The sequence below is a fragment of the Schistocerca cancellata genome, chromosome 5 (assembly GCF_023864275.1).
Source record: "Schistocerca cancellata isolate TAMUIC-IGC-003103 chromosome 5, iqSchCanc2.1, whole genome shotgun sequence".
NCBI classification, from domain to species: Eukaryota; Metazoa; Arthropoda; class Insecta; order Orthoptera; family Acrididae; genus Schistocerca; species Schistocerca cancellata.
This window is the reverse complement of record NC_064630.1, coordinates 77,715,905-77,738,275: the sequence shown is the minus strand read 5'-3', so window position 1 is coordinate 77,738,275 and position 22,371 is coordinate 77,715,905. Positions and strand designations below refer to the sequence as shown.

Sequence of the window (22,371 nt, the reverse complement as noted above, 5' to 3'; positions counted from 1 at the left end):
ATGTGTCCAGACAGCACTGTGTAAAGGCACAAGCCCATGTGTGTTTCATCTGTTAATTTGTGCTCTAGCTGGAGAAAGGACCGATTCCGAACACTAGCAAGTTTTCTTTCCCTTTTGTGAGTGCCTGTCAACGATCAACAGTTCTGCCATTCATTCAGTAGGTGGTGTCCTTTGCTTCTAAATTATTTATATTCAGAAACAATTATGACAGCTCAGCTCAATTTTGGGAATACACTGATAAAAGTACAAACATCAATTTCAATCTTCACTTGAGCTTCGTATATACTCTCACCCCTTCACTGAAACTGTTTCTCCGTTTTTATAACCGTATTCAGTGTAATTTTGTTTCAATCCTTTTGCTACAGATGGTGCACTGCAAAATACATACTTCCTGTTTACAATAAGCATTTTACTCTGATAATTGTTCAATAATGACCCACAAATTGAAAACGATGGGATACAAGGTGAATTATTCTCGCACACATTTTACTTGATATTGTGGTTTACATTACAACCAAATCTGGCATTTAAAAGTGTCAACTGTTCTACTTGAAGAAACTATTGACAACAAGTGAATTCAGACCTGCACTCTGCAAATGCTACATACATTCATTCAATACATATTAAAGGGACCAAACGAACTTACCTGTCTTCTCTATCTTTTTCCTTCTTTTTCTGACTTTCCAGTTTTGCTTTTTCTCTTTTTTCTTTCTCAGCCTGCTGGACAACTGAGGCATTAGTGTTCTTTACAAGTCCATTCTCCTTCCCTTCAGCACCTCTGTCACCATCATCCTCATCATCGTCTTGGTCCGACATCTAATATTGGAGAAAACGGTTTACTTAAAATCAGAAAATAGTTTACTTAAAAACATTACTTCTATATGGTGAAAAATTCTTTGCTGAGCCAATGAAAATAGATATCTAGAACTTTCACAAAGTCAGTTAATGTAGTAACATGTTGTAGTAATATACAAGTTTCTTGGTATGATTTCTACAAGTCAAATACAACTATCAGTCCATGCCAACAAAACAAAATATCATAACACAATAAATTGTAATGGGAAAATCATTTCACATGTTTCAAACACAAATATATACAGTGTGATCAACTTTAAAATAGAGTATTTACTGATACCACTTGCCTGGAGGAAGAAAATTACACATTTATTACAATAAATCAATTGAGTTCTTCCATTATGACACAGAAGCAAATTATTCAAATGTACTGTCAAAAAAACTGTCATCACACTATATACCAATGTTACGTGCATAAATTCAGATAACAGCACCGAGTCGAGCAGATGCGCAAAACTATAGGCTTATATCTGACATCGATTTGTTGTAGAATTTTAGAACACGTTTTTTGCTCGTGTATGTCATTTCTGGAAACCCAGAATCTACTCTGTAGGAATCAACATGGATTCCGGAAACTCACTTTATTTGTTCATGAGGCCCAGAAAATATTAGATACAGGCTCCCGGGTAGATGCCATTTTCCTTTACTTCCGGAAGGAGTTCGATACAGTTCCGCACTGTCACCTGATAAACAAAGTAAGAACCTACGTAACATCAGACCAGCTGTGTGGCTGGATTGAAGAGTTTTTAGCAAACAACACAGCATGTTGTTCTCAATGGAGAGACATCTACAGACATTAAAGTAACCTCTGGCGTGCCACAGGGGAGTGTTATGGGACCATTGCTTTTCACAATATATATAAATGACCTAGTAGATAGTGTCGGAAGTTCCATGCGGCTTTTCGTGGATGATGCTGTAGTATACAGACAAGTTGCAGCATTAGAAAATTGCAGCGAAATGCAGGAAGATCTGCAGCGGATAGGCACTTGGTGCAGGGAGTGGCAACAAATGTAATGTATTGCGAATACATAGAAAGAAGGATCCTTTATTGTATGATTATATGATAGCAGAACAAACACTGGTAGCAGTTACTTCTGTAAAATATCTGGGTGTATGCGTGCGGAACGATTTGAAGTGGAATGATCATATAAAATTAGTTGTTGGTAAGGCAGGTGCCAGGTTGAGATTAGAAAATGTAGTCCATCAACAAAGGAGATGGCTTACATAACACTCGTTCGACCTATCCTTGAGTATTGCTCATCAGTGTGGGATCCGTACCAGGTCGGGTTGACGGAGGAGATAGAGAAGATCCAAAGAAGAGCAGCGAGTTTTGTCACAGGGTTATTTGGTAAGCATGAGAGCGTTACGGAGATGTTCAGCAAACTCAAGTGGCAGACTCTGCAAGAGAGGCAATCTGCATCACGGAGTAGCTTGCTGGCCAGGTTTCGAGGGGGTGCGTTTCTGGATGAGGTATCGAATATATTGCTTCCCCCTACTTATACCTCCCGAGGAGATCACGAATGTAAATTTAGAGATTCGAGCGCACACAGAGGCTTTCCGGCAGTCATTCTTCCCGTGAACCATACGCGACTGCAACAGGAAAGGGAGGCAATAACAGTGGCATGTAAAGTGCCCTCCGCCACACACTGTTGGGTGGCTTGTGGAGTACAAATGTAGATGTAGATGTTGTTACTGTGGGTCTTCACATACCAGTTCGATGACACATACTATGCTAGTCTAGTCTGTGCAAGCTGCTTCATCCCGCACAACTACTGTAACATACACCCACTTGAGCTTGCACATTATAGTAAAGCCTAGGTCCTTTCATTACCAAATTAATCATCTCTCTCAACCTATGCCTTCTTTTAGTCAAGATGAGCCATATTTTTTTTCTCCCAATTTGATTCATTAGCTCTTCATTAGTTACCTGATCTGATCTACTTCATGTAGCACCAAATTTTAAAAGCTTCTATTCTTTTCTTGTTTGTTCTGTTTACATCCATATTTTACCTCCTTATAATATTGAACCTTAGGCAAATGCTTTTAAAATAGACTTTTAAACATTTAAATTATGCTAGACAAATTATATAAGATAAGCGACACTACCCAGCTTGGCACGGATAGAATTAAGTATCTATAGCTAGATGACTTCTCTGGCGTAGCAGTAATTTTGTTTGCAGACTACTGTGTAAACTAATGAATAACATCCACGGAAAAATGTTAGATAACTGAATCTCATCACTTTCATACAACAAAATTGTTAAGTCTTTTGTGACAATGTTTGAAAAGGAAAGTTGCTACTCATCACATAGTGGAGATGTTGAGTTGCAAATAGGCACAACAAAAAGACTATCACAAATAAAGCTTTCAGCCAGTAAGGCCTTCATCAAAAAGAGACAACACACACACACACACACACACACACACACACACACACACACACACTCATGCAAATGCAACTCACACATAACTGCAGTCTCAGGCAACTGCAGCAGCACTTGTTACATTCCATCCTGGATTTTCCATTATTTAAGGCTTTTGTGGCCACTCGTCGATAAACTGCTTGTTTGCTTCTGTCTTGAGTTCTTCATCCAATGTTTGTATGGTGATTTTTCTGACTTTTTGTCAGCACAATTGGCTGGCATTATCAAAGCTTCACCCTCCATTGCTGGGGCAGATGTCAAGCTTGTGGTCACAGATTACGTGTACCCAGTGCACCTATGTCCAAGGGCTTTCCCATGGTCATTACCCTTGCTGCCTGCAACAGCTGTTTGTTGCAACACAGGAATCCCGGATCCGTTCACTTTGAGACTTTCCCCTTTCTTGTTGAAGCTGTTCTCATGTTTGTGGATTTCTGAGACTTCCCTGAAAATGCAAGAATGGTAGCTCTTCTCCACAGCAAGAAATTCCATGTTGGGAAATATTATTTGTGGCCAGTCTCACACAGCGCGTGTTCCATCATGGCCGATTGCTCCACCTGCCCCAAACTGCAGTATCGCTTGTGTTCAATGATCCAGATATCGACCGATCATCCGGCAGTTACAATATATACTTTTAGACATGTACATGGGATGTGGTATATTCCTGACTTTGCAAGTGGAATATCTTTTCTCCTTTGTTGACCTGTGACACTCTTTGATCGTCTTTGTCGGCTTATAAATAGTCTCTATGTCAAGTCTGCACAATATACAGCCAGTTGTCTGTCACTCTGGGATATTATGGCAGAAAGGTCATACCAGACATTTCTTCTTCTGACGTATCGTCAAGTGTTATTCCGTGACACATCTTGTGTAACTGGTAGAGTACCCATTACCCCTCGGAATGATTTCTACATGTTGCATCTCATGTCTGAGGTGCTGCAGTTCAATGTTCATCTTGTGCATATTATGGGTGTTTTAATCATGTCTTAGGTGGTAATTTGACAGTATGTGTCAGTTTTCAATTAACGCTGTGTCCCAGGTTTTAACTATCCATTGCTACCAGCACATCTAGAAAGGGTACCTGCTGGTACTTTTCTACCTGTGTACGTTTCATGTGTCCCAGAAGTCACTGAGCTGCTCCTTGCGATGGCTCCACACAATGCACGGATCATAAACTTTTCTACAGCACACCTTACATTTATAAGATGGTAAGTCCAGTGCCCGTGCTCTGAAATGTTCTATGTACAAGCAGGCTACCATTAGACTAAGAGGACTATTGACGGTGACACTCTCGGGCTGCTCATAGGAGTTGCCAAACCGCACGAAATTGTTCACGATGGGACAAGTATGGAGGAATTTGGTGATGTCTTGTGGGAAATTGGAATCAATATACTCCACAGAATCAATGAGTGGCACTTTAGCAAACAAAGAAACAACATTAAAGCTGATCAGGAAACTGTTCGGTTCAATTTTTAGTTTCTTCAGATTCACAACGAATGTCCCGGAGTCCTTTATGTACGTGTCAGTCTCTTCCGTGTGTGGCCGAAGCTGACAGGCTGAGTGCTGAGTGATTGACTAGCTCGAGCACGAACGAGGGGGGGGGGGGGGGGGGGGGGGGGGGGGGGGGACTAGTTGTGTGACAGAGGAAAACTAGTAGGTATCTTTCTACATCTGAAAATGTCTATTCAAATTTCGCACCAGTCGCACAGGAGTGGCTAGTGCTTTAAATATAGGCTGTAACAGTTGTAAGCATTAGTTACCTTTACAGTCACAAAGACATTATCGACACCTCACGGAATTTGAACGGTGTTACGTAATAGGGCTACGAGAAGCCGGATGTTCCTTCTGTGATACAGGAAAGAGACTTGGCGACAATGTAGCCACTGTACACGATTCCCGGCAGCAGAGGCCACGAGAACGTACGTCTGCAAGACGAGCAGGCTTTGGACAGCCGTGTGACACTGCTGAGAGGAAGACCATCGTGTTCAGTGCACGGCTATGGTGCACTGTATTGCATCTGCAGTAGGAATTTGAGCAGCAGTTAGCACCACAGTGACACAACCAACTATTACTAATCAGTTACTTCAAGGGCAGCTCTGATCCAGATGCCCTGTAGAGTGCATTCTACTGACCACTGCCATTTGCATCTTCAGTGGTGTCAAGTGAGAGCTCATTGGAGGGCAGGATGGAGGTCTGTTGTGTTTTCTGATGAAAGCTGGTTCTGCCTCAGTGCCAGCAATGGCCATTTGTTGGTTAGGAGGAGACCAGTCGAGGACCTGCAACCAACTTCTTTGGACACTAGACACATTGGATCTACGAAGTGCATTCAAGTTCTCAGGCCTCTGATTTTTTTCCTCCGGACTGGAAAGAGATAGAAACGTGCGCATTGTTTTAAAATGAGGCCGCGTTCATTGTCAATACGTCCCAGACATGGCAGCACCGTACGGCAGATGGAATTTTACCGCCAGCGGCGAGAATGAGAACTGTTTTAAATACTTAAAATGGCGACGTTTTCCTTATTTGAACAGCGTGCAATCATTCGTTTTCTGAATTTGCGTGGTGTGAAACCAATTGAAATTCATCGACAGTGGTGATGGAGTTATGGATGTGTCGAAAGTGCGTTCGTGGGTGCGACAGTTTAATGAAGGCAGAACATCGTGTGACAACAAACTGAAACAACCTCGGGCTCGCACAAGCCGGTATGACGACACGATCGAGAAAGTGGAGAAAATTGTTTTGGGGGATCGCATTTCTGTGGGTTCTGTGCACACAATCCTGCATGACAACCTGAAAATGCGAGAAGTGTCATCCAGGTGGGTGCCACGAATGCTGACGGATGACCATACGGCTGCCCGTGTGGCATGTTGCCGAGCAATGTTGACGCGCAATGACAGCACAAATGGGACTTCCTTTTCGTTGGTTGTGACAATGGATGAGACGTGGATGCCATTTTTCAATCCAGAAACAAAGCGCCAGTCAGCTCATGGAAGCATACAGATTCACCGCCACCAAAAAAATTTCGGGTAACCGCCAGTGCTGAAAAAATGATGGTGTCCATGTTCTGGGACAGCGAGGGCGTAATCCTTACCCATTGCGTTCCAAAGGGCACTACGGTAACAGGTGCATCCTACGAAAATGTTTTGAAGAACAAATTCCTTCCTGCACTGCAACAAAAACGTCCGGGAAGGGCTGCGTGTGTGCTGTTTCACTAAAAAAAACGCACCCGCACATCGAGCTAACGTTACGCAACAGTTTCTTCGTGATAACAACTTTGCCTCATGCTCCCTACTCACCTGACCTGGCTCCTAGTGACTTTTGGCTTTTTCCAACAATGAAAGACACTCTCCGTGGCCGCACATTCACCAGCCGTGCTGCTATTGCCTCAGCGATTTTCCAGTGGTCAAAACACACTCCTAAAGAAGCCTTCGCCACTGCCATGGAATCATGGCGTCAGCGTTGTGAAAAATGTGTACGTCTGCAGGGCGATTACGTCGAGAAGTAACGCCAGTTTCATCGATTTTGGGTGAGTATTTAATTAGAAAAAAAATCGGAGGCCTTAGAACTTGAATGCACCTCGTATATCGAGACTGAGTCTGGGGTGTGATTCTGTACGACAGCAGGAACACTCTCGTGGTTATCTCATGCAACCCGACAGCAAATTTGTACTTCGATCTGGTGATTCGACCTGCTGTGCTTCCATTCATGAACAGCACACAAGGGCATGTTTTCCAACAAGATAACACTCGTCCACATATCACTATTGTAACGGCGCAGTGGTTAGCACACTGGACTCGCATTCGGGAGGACGACGGTTCAATCCCGTCTCCAGCTATCCTGATTTAGGTTTTCCGTGATTTCCCTAAATCGTTTCAGGCAAATGCCGGGATGGTTCCTTTGAAAGGGCACGGCCTATTTCCTTCCCCATCCTTCCCTAACCCGAGCTTGCGCTCCGTCTCTAATGACCTCGTTGTCGACGGGACGTTAAACAACACTAACCTAAACCTAAACTATTGTAACCTAACCTCGTCTACAGTGTGTCAACATATTGGCTCGGTCTGCTCAATCACCAGATCTGTCTCCAGTCGAGCATATGTGCGACGTCATTGGACAACTGCAGCTTCATCCACAACCAGCATTAACTGTGTCTGTACTGACTGACCAAGTGTAACAGGCATGGAACTCCACCCCACAAATTGATATCCAGCACCTGTGCAACATGGTGCATTCATGTTTTCAAGCTTGTGGTCAACATTCTGGTGGTTACACCAGTTATTGATGTACCAGAATTTCACATTTGCAAAGACTTCTCAAGCAATATTAATCACTTATTTATGTTACCTAGAGAAATGTATTCCCAAAATTTCATTACTCTAATTATTTTTTGGTGCTGCAATTTTTTTTCCATCCATTTGTTGGGGAGTCAAGTGCACTTACAATCTTTGTGCCACACTATCCTTATGGATTTTTGGTAATCCAGCTGAGGTGGTAGTGCTTGTGTATTTCGCAGGTTTCTCTATAGGTCTGCTGAGAGAAAGGATGCCTTAATTAACTGATTCATAATTTGTGTGATCTGTTGTGTCAGATCTATGCTTAAGTTTTCAGCATGTTATGCGTGGAAATAGAAAAAGACCAACTGCTACACTTTCTAGATATAATGGTTCCAAGAGATAGTGAAAACCTGGGACACGGAGTATATCAAAATCCAATACACACACACCGATACTTGTATGAACTGTCAAATCACCACGGAGCCAGAAAAGAGACATTATTAAAGTGTTCACACTGAACACAAGACAAATATGTGAGCTGCAGCCCTTCAAATGCGAGATAAAACACCTAGAAAGCATTCTGAGGAATACTGTGTACTCCACCAGTTACATAAGAAATGTCACAGAATCAAACACTCAACAAAGAGAGACATTGGAAAAAGAAATGTCAACTATTACCTATCAGCCATACATTCCCATAGTGATGGACAGAATTGGTCATATATTGTGCAAACACGATGTAAAGATTATTTGTGAACCAACAAAGAAGATCAAAAAGTGTCTCAGCTCAGTATAGGAGAAAAGGGATGCACTTGCAATGTCAGGAATATACTGCATACTGTGTACATGTGTAAAAGTACATGTTGGAATGGCTGGACGATCAATCAACACCAGGATCACTGAATGTAAGTAGCATTGCAGCTTGCAACAGGTGGAGAAATCGACCGTGGCAGAGTACACGCTGTGAGAGACTAACCACATACTGAAATTCACTGTCATGACAGTTCTCGCTGAGGAGAAGAGCTACCGCACCCACTTGTTCAGGGAAGCTACAGGAATCCACAAAAATGAAGAAAGTCTCATGGTGAATAGATCGTGGATTCCAGTGCTGCAGCAAGCAATTGTTGCAGCTAGCAAGGGAAGAACCACAGTGGTGATGACCACGGAAACGCACTCTGATGGTGCTTCAAGCACATATAATTCCAGGCCACAATCTTGACTCAAGTCTGCCACCAACAATGGAGGGTGAAGTTTTGACAATGATAGCCACTGATGCAGGAAAAACATCAGAAATATTATCAAAAAAACATTGGCCAAAGAACCGAGGATGGAAGCCAGAGGGTAATTTGTCTGTTTTGTATCAGTTATATGATATAAGTACTGCACACCAGGAAAGTTGTCTGCAGTCATTAAAGTTGTGTGTTCCACACTAAGTTAGCATTTGAGTGACATCTCATTGCAATACTAAGAACACACTGTGACATGTTTACAACCAATATAATTACTGTATGCAAATCTTTCATATGCAGAGAGAGAGAGAGAGAGAGAGAGAGAGAGAGAGAGAGAGATTGGAGGCTGATGGAGGGGACACACAAACACACAATCATTATGCAGATTGTAGGCCGTAACAACACTCCTGTTGTTAAACACATTATACACCCACATGCACTGTTAAGACCCACTGCAAAAATTCTTTATTGTGGACACACTGCAGCACACTTTTTCACTGTGCCACATGTGAAGAACTGTGTCCACATCTAAGTTCTAAGTTTGATTAAAAAAAAAAACCTGAAAGTTCTGTCATCTGCTGAGTTACTGAAAAACATATCATATGTAAACAAAGCAAAGCTGCATGCAGTAGAAGTAGTTCTTCGGAAAACATTTTACTTTAAGCGTAAAAAAATAAAAACCACATATTTTGCTATTCAACTGTCCTCAAATGATTGAAGGGAAACTATTGGTTAAATATATTTGATTATTTTGCATTTTAAGCTTCATATCACAGCCTGATGAAGAAGCAATTATGTTTTCATTATTGGACATTTTTATTATGAGACTTCGAAGTTCAGTAGCTCACTGTATGTTCGGCCAATCATGTGTAGAAGTATATCGAAATCATCTGTAGTCATCCACAAGGAATTCCTGAATCTTGTTCAAGAAGATTGTTTTCATGTCTTTATTATCTTTAAAAGACTTCAGCCTTCTAATTACTAGTGGTGCTTTGTTTACCAGTCTTCTCACTAATGCTAGTATCACATACCTTCTGCTTATTGTCAGTACATGCACTGTGAACAGTTCTGCGTCCACGTTGTTCTGCCATTCACTGCTAGATGGTAATGGCATCATTTTCACAGTAGTGTGACTAATTCTTTATAATTCAGCCAAATTGCATGAAATATTTCCACACACAAACCTTCCACATAAATCAATCTACTTGTTAGTAAAAACCATACCAAACCCCTACAGTAGCTGCCAAGATTAATCTGCATGTACAGAAGGAAGTGAGAAAGGGACCTCAATTTATATATCTAGAGAAGTTACCATACTACTTTTTAAGAAAACTTTTTCTTGTTAACGGCAGTCTGCATTTTACATCCCTCTACTTCAGCCATTGCCAGTTACTTTGCAGTCCAAATAGCACAACAATTCTATTTTTTGTGTTATTTCCCAATTTAACTCCCTCAGCATTGTCTGATTTAAATTGACTACACTTCATTACCTTGTTTTACTTTTTTTTATCGCTTCATTACCTGTTTAAAAACACTATCCAGTTCATACAACTGTTCTTCCAAGTTCTTTGCTGACACTGACAATTACAGGGCCACTGTGAACAGTGGCAGATACATATGCCCCCCCCCCCCAAGGGCTGCCCGCATTGCCACCCGCGCAGCCCCCGCCAGTCAGCTATTCTTTCATTTCATTCGTCAGTCGACTTGACTGAATCGAGTTATCATGTAGTTGTACTTTCCTATGTAGTATGCGCATCCACATCATCGTATTTTATACATTTCTGTGTGGCACATAGATAGCTCACACATACCTACGAGAAAAATTGCGGCCATTCTAGTGATCTTGATATGTTATTCAGTCTGGCATTAATTTGAGAAAAGTTGTCAATATTCTACTATTTTGTGATAAAAAAGAGACTAATGGGAGAGATTCTTCAATACAAGCAAATGAGCATAAATGCCCTTAATGATCGTTATTCTGCTATGCAAGCATTGTCGCTGTACAAAATATTTGCTTGTCTACCTGCAGCTAGATAAGGTAAGGTAAGATAAGATATTTTATTGTCACATAACACGTTTTTATACAATCATTCGATTGAGAACATTGGTGACTTGTCAGTCTTTAACCTAAGTTGTTACAGTATTTTATATACTTCAGGAAATACGTAATACATACATTGCTTATTATAATAGAAATACATTATATTTTAAATCTTTTCATAACTCATCAAATCATTACCATAGGCTTCACACACCTATATCATGTATGGATGTACTGAACAGAATACAAACCGCCATTCAAACTATAAGTCTATATATAAACATGAATATACAGTGAACGTGTAAACTTGGTATCTGTATGGCATCAAAAGTATACCATTTGTACTTGTATCCTTACTCCCTATTCCTATTTATAAATTCTTCTAAACTATAACATTTGCTTTTTAGGTATGTGCCAATGGTCTCCAACGTGGCTTCCCCAAATATTGACCTTATCTTATTTCTGATCTTCAGAGCCATGTAATATGGGGTACTTTCATATAATGTGAGTGTGACAAGGTAGCATGTATTTCAATTTATGTCTAGTTTCATAGGTATGTGCGAATGTATTTCCTTCAAACAGATGAGAGAGTTTCTCTTCAAAGAAAAGTATTTCATATATGAAGATGGAAGGGATTGTCATGAAGTCCAGACTTTCGAATAGTGGTTTGCATGAATGTCTACTATTAGTTCCTGTCATTGCTCTGATTTTATATATACACTTTTCTTCACCGTTAAATCTGTTACTTTGTGTAGTACCCTCAAGGCATAAACTAAACTATAGAATCTCTTCAGTAAACTGTACAAACGGTCGGTCCAGTGCAAGTTTTTATTTAAAGTTGTCCCAGGAAATTTTACAGAATCAACTGTGGTCAGTTCTTTACCTGAATACTACTGCTACAGTAGAAAGAAGTTTTTCAACACTGCAGCATGCGAAGATATGGCTGAGGTCGACAGTGAAGGAGGATCGACTTATTGGCTTAGCTCTGTTGAACACTGACCGTGTCACTGATTCTCCTATTGACGATGTAATTAACCAATTTGCCAGGAAGAATAGGTGCATAGAATTCATCATTTAAGGAAGCGAACCACAACTGTAACTTTTTTATATCATATGGTGGCATTATCTTATCTTTGTACAATCAGTTTAAATAAAACTTTCTTAAACTTTGCATCTGACTTGATTACTTTATATTACAGTAAAAGTAAAGGTAGCTCAAGATATCTTTCGCGCCACTTCCTTGAGATTTTTCTGTATGCACCACTGACAGGGAAACAAGTTTTAACTTCTTCACCTTCTCAAGATTGCATTTTGGTTTTCTTTACTGCATCCACAGTGTACAGGCCGAAAAACACCGGGGATACGCTGGAACCCTATTTCACTCAATTTTTAGCTATTGCCTCCCTTTCACAGCCTTCAACAGTTAACTGCAGTCCGATTCCTGTAAAACTTTTAGACAACCTTTCACACACTCTTTTATCCATGCTACCTTCACAATCACAGACAGTAATCCAATCAACATTTTCTAAAGCTTTCTCTAAATCGGCACACGCTATAAATGTAGGTTTGTCTTTCAACTTAGCATCTCTTAAAGATATACATCATAGTGTGTCATTACTGACTCACAGTTCCAAAACTGATCTTCCCTGAGGTCAGTTTTTCCCAATTTTTCCACTCTTATGTAAATAAATCAAGATAGTATTTTGCAGTTGACTGTGAGGTAATATTCACACTAGTCAGAAATTGTCTTCTTTTGGAAAAGGAATAGTTACATTATTTTTTGAAGGAAATGTGGGCTTTTTTAGTGGATTTCACTGATTATATCCTCTTGGATTATCGTCTGAGTAGCAGCGCCATGAGTTTCATATTCATCACCTTCATCTCAGTTCAAAATAACAAGTGGGAAACACATCAAAATGTTGCAATAAACTGACTGCTGATAACCTAAAAAGATTTCATCAATTCTTTCTAAGTCTAAAGATATTCTGCCTGCCTTGTATATCTTGCACACCAGGTGGAACAGTTTTGTCAAGGTAGGTTCTTCCAAGGACTTTAATAATTCTGACAATGTAATTTACTGCAGGTGCTTCGTTTCAACTTAGGTCTCCAAGTTCTATGTAAAATTCTCCAAGAATATTGCATTCCCCATCTCATCAGCACTCATTTCCTTTTATAATGCATCTGTACCACAGGAAGCTCTGTTCAATAGTAAGTTATTTATACATACTCCAATAAATGAAATTTATTGCAGTTCTCCATGGGTGTTACTACACAGTATGAAAATTTGAAAATTGTGTACCTGGAAAACAGTAGTAGTACTGGTAACAAACACAGCTAATAATCAGAAATATCTTCTGAATGAAAAACTTTCCACTGTGTTTTACTGTGCAGGCTTTCACAAGTTGCCCTGGAAAACCTTTTCAGCATGATCCGAGCAAATGATCCAGTTCCAGATTCCCTCAATTTTAAGACAATTCTGCAATTTGTTGCTGTGTCACAATAGTTCCATCCCAGTCGCCATGCAATGTGGATTGCCCATTTCTTATTTAGGGACATAAAAATCTGTGTTGTTTTTGAATAACAAAGAGACCATAAATGCATCAACTTTCTGACGATTTTTACCATCCACCTTGAAAAAAATTCCTTCCATCAATATTTAAAAGTTGTAAATTCATTTTCCATCACTAAATAACTAAACGGTTTGAAGAAAAAGTACAGAAAAATACTAGTAACTTCTGTATCACACACATATAGCTTCATCTTATTTCTAGGCTGTGATGTCATCTGATCTTTAACCAACAAAATAGCATTTTCAATCATCTTAAAATTCAATTATCTTTATGCTTTAATTAAATAAAAATAATGAGAATACTGACTCAGAATGCTTTATGAATGTTATAATCATTCAGAATAACACTAATGTGAAGCATATTTACAAAATAGGAAAATAGCCTATTGTCGAGAATGGTTGCCTGTTGCTTTGAAACGTTCACAATTGTTAAATGTATCTCATTTCCCATCACAGACTTCATTTACCAACGTGAAAAAAATTAAATAAATTCTATTTATGCCCTTGAAATAAATCACTGGCAAACTTTTAAGTTCTCCAATGCCAAAAAGAAATTACTTTGCAGACAGAAAACCTTAGGAGTATGCATACCCCAGTAAAGGCTGACTGTCTTCTAACCAATCCAAGATTGCTTAGAGAATTCAGAGTTGTTAATGAAAGTGGATAACTACATTATGTTTTCACATTACAGTACTATAAAGCTTTTGCAAGAAAATCTTGCTGTGATCTATAGTGCATTATAGTAATGTCTTCTCATTTTGCTGAGTTCAACGTCTTACTCATCATATGGAGATGCTGACTCTTTTTTAGATGGGCTGAGGGGAGGATATGAAGATGTACTTGGGGAATAGTGACATGTTTCTCTGAACAAACTAAAATCAGAACAAGTGGTATACTAGCAAATTCGTTTGTGCTGGAGTCAACAGCATTGTTCCTTGACACATAGGGCAATGGAGAGTGAAACTGTTATATCACAGAATATTTTACAATAGGCACCAACCGAGTAAGGCAGTGCAGTTGTTAAGACACTGAGCCCATATTTGGGCAGATGGAGATCACTCTGTCCGGTCCCCTAATTTAGGTTTTCCATGGGTTTCTTAAGCCACTTGACTCAAGTACCATCTGTACTATCCTCTTACAGCAAACTTATATATTTTGTGTAGGTACATTCTTTGAAATAAATAACCCATTTATTTCTTTTTTTTCTAATTCTCTAATTTGCTTAACATGAATAAGATATCTACCGTTCCACACACTAACCTGTGGAATGTCATGAAACTTCCTGGCAGATTAAAACTGTGTGCCGGACTGAGACTCTAACTCTAGACCTTTGCCTTTCGCGGGCAAGTGCTCTACCACAGAATTTGCAAGGTTCGCAGAAGAGCTTCTGTGAAGTTTGAAAGGTAGGAGATGAGGTACTGACAGAATTGAAGCTGTGAGGACGGGTTGTGAGTCGTGCTTGGGTAGCTGAGATGGCAGAGAATTTGCCCGCGAATGCAAAGGTACCGAGTTCAAGCCTCAGTCCGGCACACAGGTTTAATCTGCCAGGAAGTTTCATATCAGTGCACACTCCACTGCAGAGTGAAAATCTCATTCTGTAGAATGTCATATTTGTCTTTTTTCTCATGACAACATCCTCACAAGTAGTACGCGTCCCGATATATGCAAATGAGAGGCTATTTTACCCGAGAGGATGCTACCATCATTTGACCATATAGCACAGTTGCAGGTCTTCAGAAAATGTAACAGCTGCTGTTTCAGTTTGTTTTCATTACCAACACAGAATGACTATGCTGACTAATGTTACAAGGGTATGTGACTCAATCACCCAGATTGTTGGTCTGTCCCTTTTCGGGAACCTTATGTTAGTCCAGCCTCTCCGCAGATACCCCTATGATGTAGAGTTGTATGTAAGCTGAGAAATGGCGACATGAATACCATCGCCATCACTGTGGTTCATGTAGGTGTAATTAAAGTGGAAATATCTGTTCCACTTATGAGACAGACTACACACATAATGGTCACATTAAACCATTCCCAACAGACGAAAGCTGGTAATAAATTCTTCCATAAATTTAAACCTTCCAGTCTTTTTCTATGAACATACCTGACTATACTGTGCTAAAATAGCTTCACGAATTCTTCTTTCCTCATCTGTGTAAGTTCTCTGAACAGTTGTTGGACGAGCTTGAGATTCCATGAGTTTTGCCAGTTTTATATCCATTGCTTCTGCTCCTGCAACTTCCGCTTCCTTTACCGAACTAGCTGCTTGAGAAGTGTTTCGCCACTTCTCCAGAATCTCTCTGCAGTGGTTTCTAATACCATTTTCCTGGAAAAAAAAGTTATAGTGAATAACAACTGGCCATGCGAGAATCACACCTATTAATAGATCTTACAATGACGTTATTTTGGCAAAAATGAGCATATAAAGAAAAGCAACTTTCAAAACAGCCATAAAGAATTAAACACATACTTGTCACACAAATGGAACAGGTGTTCATATCTAAGTTTTTATTAAGTGAAAGGCGCACTTTCACTATCTATATGATATAACAAGCCAAATGCATTATTTGACTTTCAACTGTCCAATATCTTCCCTAACTGATATAGTAGTTGTCACACGTCACTGAAATAGAATGTTACAACAGATGACCATCATCAGAACACAACAGTTTAGACACCCAGAAGAATGTTCCCAGGGCAGTGGAAACATCAGTATAAGTGTTTCTGATGGTTCAACATAACATGGCCAAGTACCCAAAAGGCTTTTATTCAAAATGGCTGTTTGTTTTGTTTTCTTTTAGGGCGCAAAACAACTAGGGCACTATGTGCCCACGTCAGAAAGCGGAGAGAGAGGAAAAAAAAGGCAACTACGCGTTAAGCCCAATTGACAGAAGGAAAGACAATTAAAAACAGGTTCTTAGAGAAAGGTCCATAAATATGCCAGAGAAACAAGAGATCTTGAACTAAAGATTAAATGTCCTTCACCATATTGCTACAATGGATAAAAAGTAAAGTGTGGTCGATAGTCTGCGTCTCATCTGCTAAAACGGCAGATAACTCAAAACGCAAACATAAATAGGAACGTAAGGTCATGAAATTTACAGCAATAGAGGGAGGCTGGAGTAGTGTCCTTAGGAAGTGAATGAAGGCCCAGGTGAACAAGGGCTGACAGATGAAGCCAAGGTGGTGATGGGTTCCCACTAGAGATGGGCAAAACTGTTCTTTTCAGAGATTGGATCAGAACTGTTCACTCCCTGAAATGAATTAGCTCTTTTTCATGACTCACCACTCATTTACAGTAGAAAATAAATGGAAGGCACATTGCCCTTTAAACGTGGTTTATTCCAGTACTATACCTGTATTTTGATCTTTAACACAGATAATGAGTAAGAATTTTGTATTGTTTATTGAAATTTCCACGATATGACAAAGTTTTTGATTATTGATTTATTTTGCACTATCATGGTTTTTTGGGTGATCGGAAAATTTCGTAACTTGAGATTTACATTAACAATATATTTGGCTATAATGTATTAAAATTTCATTAACCTCATACAAATACATCGCAAGCCATATATTTTTAAAGTGAACGTTTCCTTCCGAAGACGCCTAAAATCGCAAAATATAAATTTGACTGTAAAACGAAAGTGCTGCATATAGCCTTACGCAGAATAAAACAAGGAAAATATTGGTGTATCACATTTTGCGATACATTTATCGGTTCGCTCGTAATTAAAGCGTAAATTCGAGTGTCCATAATAAAAATCCTATAGTAAGAGGAGTCATCAGGAACCTAATCTAATCAGTTTAAACAAATAAAAATAAAATAAAAACAATTGATGTATACATAACATAATAATGTAATATACATAGCGGTATTACTACGAAGAACAATATCCAGTAGGGACGAACTCCGATGCAGAGGCGCTGAGTCGAGTAGGTCGAGCCGCGAGCTGTATTACTGCGTGAGCTGAGACCGCAGCGACCAGAATGACACCTGAGTCGCTTTGCTCAACGCTCTGGCTAGAGTCGAGACGGTGGGGTGAGCGTTGAACGGGCGAGTTCCGAGGGTGGGGGGGAGCGGTGAACTCACCCGCTCCGAGACAAATCGTCCGTTCCCTTGCGAGCAGGTTGTTGCAAGTAGTTCCTATGTTATCCGCTAGGTGGCTCTCTGTCCTGTTGCTCGCATCAGCTGCCCAGAGGGCAGGACGTGCGACTGAAACGATCGCCGACAGAGTGCGACACTGCACGCGGCAGACGACGCACAGAGACGGCACGGCATATGTGAAACACAAAATCCAATGGAGCACTGCACAATGCAGGCAGCCAAGGTAGAAGCAGGGCAGAGGCCGGCGCTGGCTGTGTTGTGTGGCGTGCACTGTGCTCTGACCAGCAGAGGCGCTGCTGATATGCTCTCTCTCTCTCTCTCTCTCTCTCTCTCTCTCTCTCTCTCTCTCTCTCTCTCCCCCCCCCTTTTTTTTTCAGGGCGCAACACTGCTACGGTCATTAGCGCCCAGTCTGTGACTTAGGAAAAGGTAAAAAAACGAAAAAGGAAACCAGCAGCAATGGGAACGAAACTAAAAAAACTGGAGAAACTAAAAGTAGAAGGAAAGCTTAAAAAATCACTATAGAAGGGGGTTGGTTGTCCCCAAAAAGAGCTTCAAATGACTAACGTCATCTCACCGGCACAAAAACTCGAGAATGCGATCGGTTGAGCACGTGTCAGCTGCTAAAATGGAAGATATATCAGACGACAGCTGTAGACGGGCACCTAACGGAGTAAAATAGGGACACTCAAAAGGTGTCTTACCGTCCACAGCTGAGAGCAGTGGGGACAGAGTGGGGGAGGATCGCCACTTAAAAGATGTCGATGGCTAAAAAGACAGTGCCCTATCCGGAGTCTAGTTAAAATTACCTCCTTCCGACGACGCATTCGGGAGGAAGAGGTCCAAGCACAGGGAAGAGCTTTCACGTCCCGCAATTTATTATTGGGAAGTGTCGACCAATGTGCGTGCCATAAAAGAACAACACGACGACATAAAACACTCCGTAGATCGGCAAAGGGAATTGTGCGAATAGCTGGCTGAAGAAGAGAGACTGCAGCCTTCGCCGCTATATCGGCCACCTCATTTCCACAGATACCAACGTGTCCTGGGATCCAGAGGAATGCCACAGAGACGCCCCCCAATTGGAGCAAGCGTAGGCAGTGCTGAATCCGGTGGACCAGAGGGCGGACAGGGTAGAGAGCTTAGAGACTGAGGAGAGAGCTGAGAGAATCTGAACAGATAACATACTGTATCCGCTGATGGCGACGGATGTACTGGATAGCCTGGAGAACAGTGTAAAGCTCCGCAGTATAAACTGAACACTGGTCGGGAAGCCGAAATCGATTTGGGGTGTCGCCAACAATATAGGCACTCCCTACACCAGACGATGTTTTTGAGCCATCAGTGTAAATAAATGTGGCTTCCTTCATTTGTGCACATAGAGCAGAAAATGCCCGACAATAAACAAGTGAAGGGGTACTATCCTTGGGAAACTGACAAAGGTCACGGAGCAGGCAGGTCCGGGAATGGAGCCAAGGCGGTGCTGTACCCCAAGTTGTCAAGAAAGTTTTAGGAAAGCGGAAGGAAAGAGACTGGAGCAGTTGACGGAAGCGGACTCCCGGTGGTAGTAGGGAGGAAGGGCAGCCTCCCTACCCTAAATCCAAGGCAGTGTCGAAAAAAATGTCATGGGCCGGATTTACAGTCATGGAAGACAGATGGTCATAACAACTCAGAACGACAGCTCGCCGATTGGACAGCGGAGGTTCAGCAGTCTCAGCATAAAGGCTTTCCACAGCGCTGGTGTAAAAAGCTCCAGACACTAAACGTACTCCACGGTGGTGGATAGAGTCGAGACGCCGAAGAATAGACGGCCGAGCAGAGGAGTAAACTATGCTTCCATAGTCCAATTTCGAGCGCACTAAGGCGTGATAGAGGCGGAGAAGGACCACTCGGTCCGCTCCCCAGGAGGTACTATTCAGGACACGGAGGGTGTTGAGGGATCGCAGACAGCGAGCCAAAAGATAGGCAACGAGGGAGGACCAGCACAGTTTTCTGTCAAACCTAAGACCCAAGAATTTAGCGACATCCGAAAATGGAAGGTTGACAGGTCCTAGATGTTAGGAAGGTGGAAGAAACTCTGTACGACGCCAAAAATTAACACAAACGGTCTTACTGTGAGAAAAGCGGAAGCCTGTTTCGATGCTCCAAGAGCATGCATATCTGCTGAGAAGGAAGTCACAGCAGTACTTCGGCAGATTTTGCAAACAGACTCTCAATCGGGCTAGTGTAAAAGGTGTCATGGCCAAACGGATGCCACAGTTGTGGATTGTATTGAGATGGCGTAAGGTGGAAAGATGTGCAGATGCATACACAAAACACCCATAGTCCAGTTTCAAATGGACAAGGGACTGGTACAAATAGAGGATGGTCCGATCCATTCCCCAGGAAGTACTGCTGTGGACACACAAGACACTGAGGGGCAGTGTACAGCAGGTGGCCAGATAAGACACATGGGAGGACCAAGAAAGTCTTCTATCAAGCATGAGCCCCAGGAATTTCCTAGCTTCAACAAATGGAAGAACAACAGACCCAAGACACAAAGATGGTGGAAGAAACCAACTGTGCCACCAGAAATTCAAACAAACAATTTTATCAGTTGAAAAGTGGAAGGCATTGTCAATGCTCCATGATTAAAGACGATTGAGACATAGCCGAAGACACTGCTTGAGGAGACAAGTCTATGAAGAACTGCAAAGATGGAAAACTTGTCAACAAAATGGGAGCTGTAGATGCCCGGTCAGAGATAGGCCAGGAATAGGATTAATGGCGATAGCAAAGAGGAAGACGCTCAGGGCAGAACCCTGAGGCACTCCGTTTTCCTGGATAAAGGTGTCTGACAAGGCAGAAACCACACATACCTTGAAAACTCTGTCTTTCAAAAAGTCCTGAAGGAAACAGGTCATGTGGCCATGGAAGCCCAATGAGTAGAGTGTACAGGGGATACCAGTCCTCCAGCAGGTGTTGTAAGCTTTCTCCAAATCGAAAAACACAACCATAGTCTGGTATTCCTGCAGAAAACCATTCATGACATGGGGTGACAAAGTGGTCAACTGCAGAATGGCGTGCTCAAAATCCACACTGTGCAGTGGTCAGTAAAATGTGAGACTCTAGCCACCATACCAGCAGGCATGAATCATACACTCCATCACCTTGCAAACATGGCTGGGGAGAGAAATAGGGCAATAACTAGAAAGAGGTGTTTGTCATTACCAGGTTTTGATATGGGTATGACACTGGCTTCATGCCAGCATCTGGAAAACATGCCCTCTGCCCAGATGTGATTGTACATATGAAGGAGAAAGTGCTTCCTCGCAAGAGAAAGGTTCTGCAACATCTGAATATAAAAATCGTCCGGCCCTGGGGCTGAGGATCGGGATGAAGTGAGAGCATCATCAAGCTCCATCATAGTAAAAGCAGCATTGTAACACTCACTATTCTGGGAAAAGAATGATATCGCCTGAGCTGCCTCCACTTGTTTCTGATGCACGAAGGCAGGGTGATAGTGGAAGGAGCTTGAAATCGCCACAAAATAGCGGCCAAGGTCTTGGAGATAGCAATAGGGTCCACTATGACATCATCTGCTGCTGTCAGACTTGATCTTGGTCCCAGAAACCCATCTCACGTTGGCCCACACAATGGAAGAGGTAGTGGAACTGTTAAAAGAACTTGTAAATGAAATATAGCTAGCTTTTTGGTAGCCCGAAGAACACGATGACACTGTGCACACAGCTGTTTATAATGAATGCAGTTTGCCACTGTAGAATGACAGTTAAGAACACGGAGAGCACGTCTCCATTCGCAAATTGCGTTGCGTTATACCTCAGTCCACCAAGGGACCAGGACACGGCGCAGTAAAGAAGAAGTGGGAGGAATGGAAAGTTCTGCAGCGGTAAGGATAAAGTTTGTAAGATATTCTACCTGGTCATCACAACTGGGGAAATGTGGTTCGTTGAAGGTTGCCAGGGAAGAGTACAGCCTCCAATTGGCCTTAGAAAGCTGCCATTTTGGCGAGCACGTAGGGGGGGGGGGGGTGTAGGAGTCGACAAATGAATAGCACACAGGAAGTGGTTGCTAGAGTATGTGTCGGAGAGAACAGACCACTCGAGATGATGGGCAAGCTGGTCAGTGTAGAGGAAGAGATCCAAGTAGGAATAGGTGAGCATGGAATCTGAAAGGAACGTGCTCCCATGTTAACGCAGACGAGGTTAAGTTGATAGAGAAGGTCAACCATGAGGGCACCTCTCTGGCAGGTTCTGGGAGTCCTCGGGAGGGAGGAGGAGGGGGGTCAAAGCAGACTGGGAAAAAATGTAGGCGGCTCAAAGCGGTCGTCAGAAAGCAATCTTGTTTCCTCGAGGCAGAGAACTAGTGGACGCTGCGATTCTAAGAGCAGCAATAAGTCCTCTTTATTGGATCAAAGGACACGAATGTTCCATTGGAGGAATGTCATGACAAGGAAAGTGGACGAACGAAAAAATGAAGTGTCACCTCAGTGGCTGCCGAGTGCCAGCCTTCGAAGACTCACTGCTACAGGGCACAGAAGCTGGAGGATCCTGCCCCATAAAATCTACAGAGGTGTCAGCATTCTCCTTCTGTCGGCGTACGGAGTCCAGGGCAGAAAAACGGTTGGCGGTGCACACCGGTAACATGGAGGTCAGCCAGGTGAGGATATCACGTTGCAACGTTGTCAGAAAGGATTTCAGAGTCGGCGAAGGAGAAGACTGCTTGGAGTCTTTCCAGTTGGCAGAGGAAGACTCAGATGTTTGTTAGCTGAACGGACATAGGACATCTACACAGGAGTATTCCTTCCGTCCTTTCCAGCCTGCTGGTTGTGTAGCAGGTACTTCAACCCATGAGGTGAAAGTTTGGTGGCTTGTTGCACA

The 22,371-nt window shown here is 41.9% G+C and overlaps 1 protein-coding gene across 1 annotated transcript in view; it reads right to left on the bottom strand.

Annotated features, from left to right (window-relative positions):
- LOC126187350 (coiled-coil domain-containing protein 43) overlaps positions 1-22,371 on the bottom strand; it is a 37,073-nt gene that overhangs the window by 4,586 nt on the left and 10,116 nt on the right. Inside the window, exons 2-3 of the mRNA XM_049928374.1 lie at positions 15,490-15,711; positions 647-816 (exon numbers count right to left, since the gene is read on the bottom strand). Of these exons, the coding sequence (XP_049784331.1) occupies positions 647-816; positions 15,490-15,711 (392 nt within the window). The remainder of the gene's footprint in view (positions 1-646; positions 817-15,489; positions 15,712-22,371) is intronic.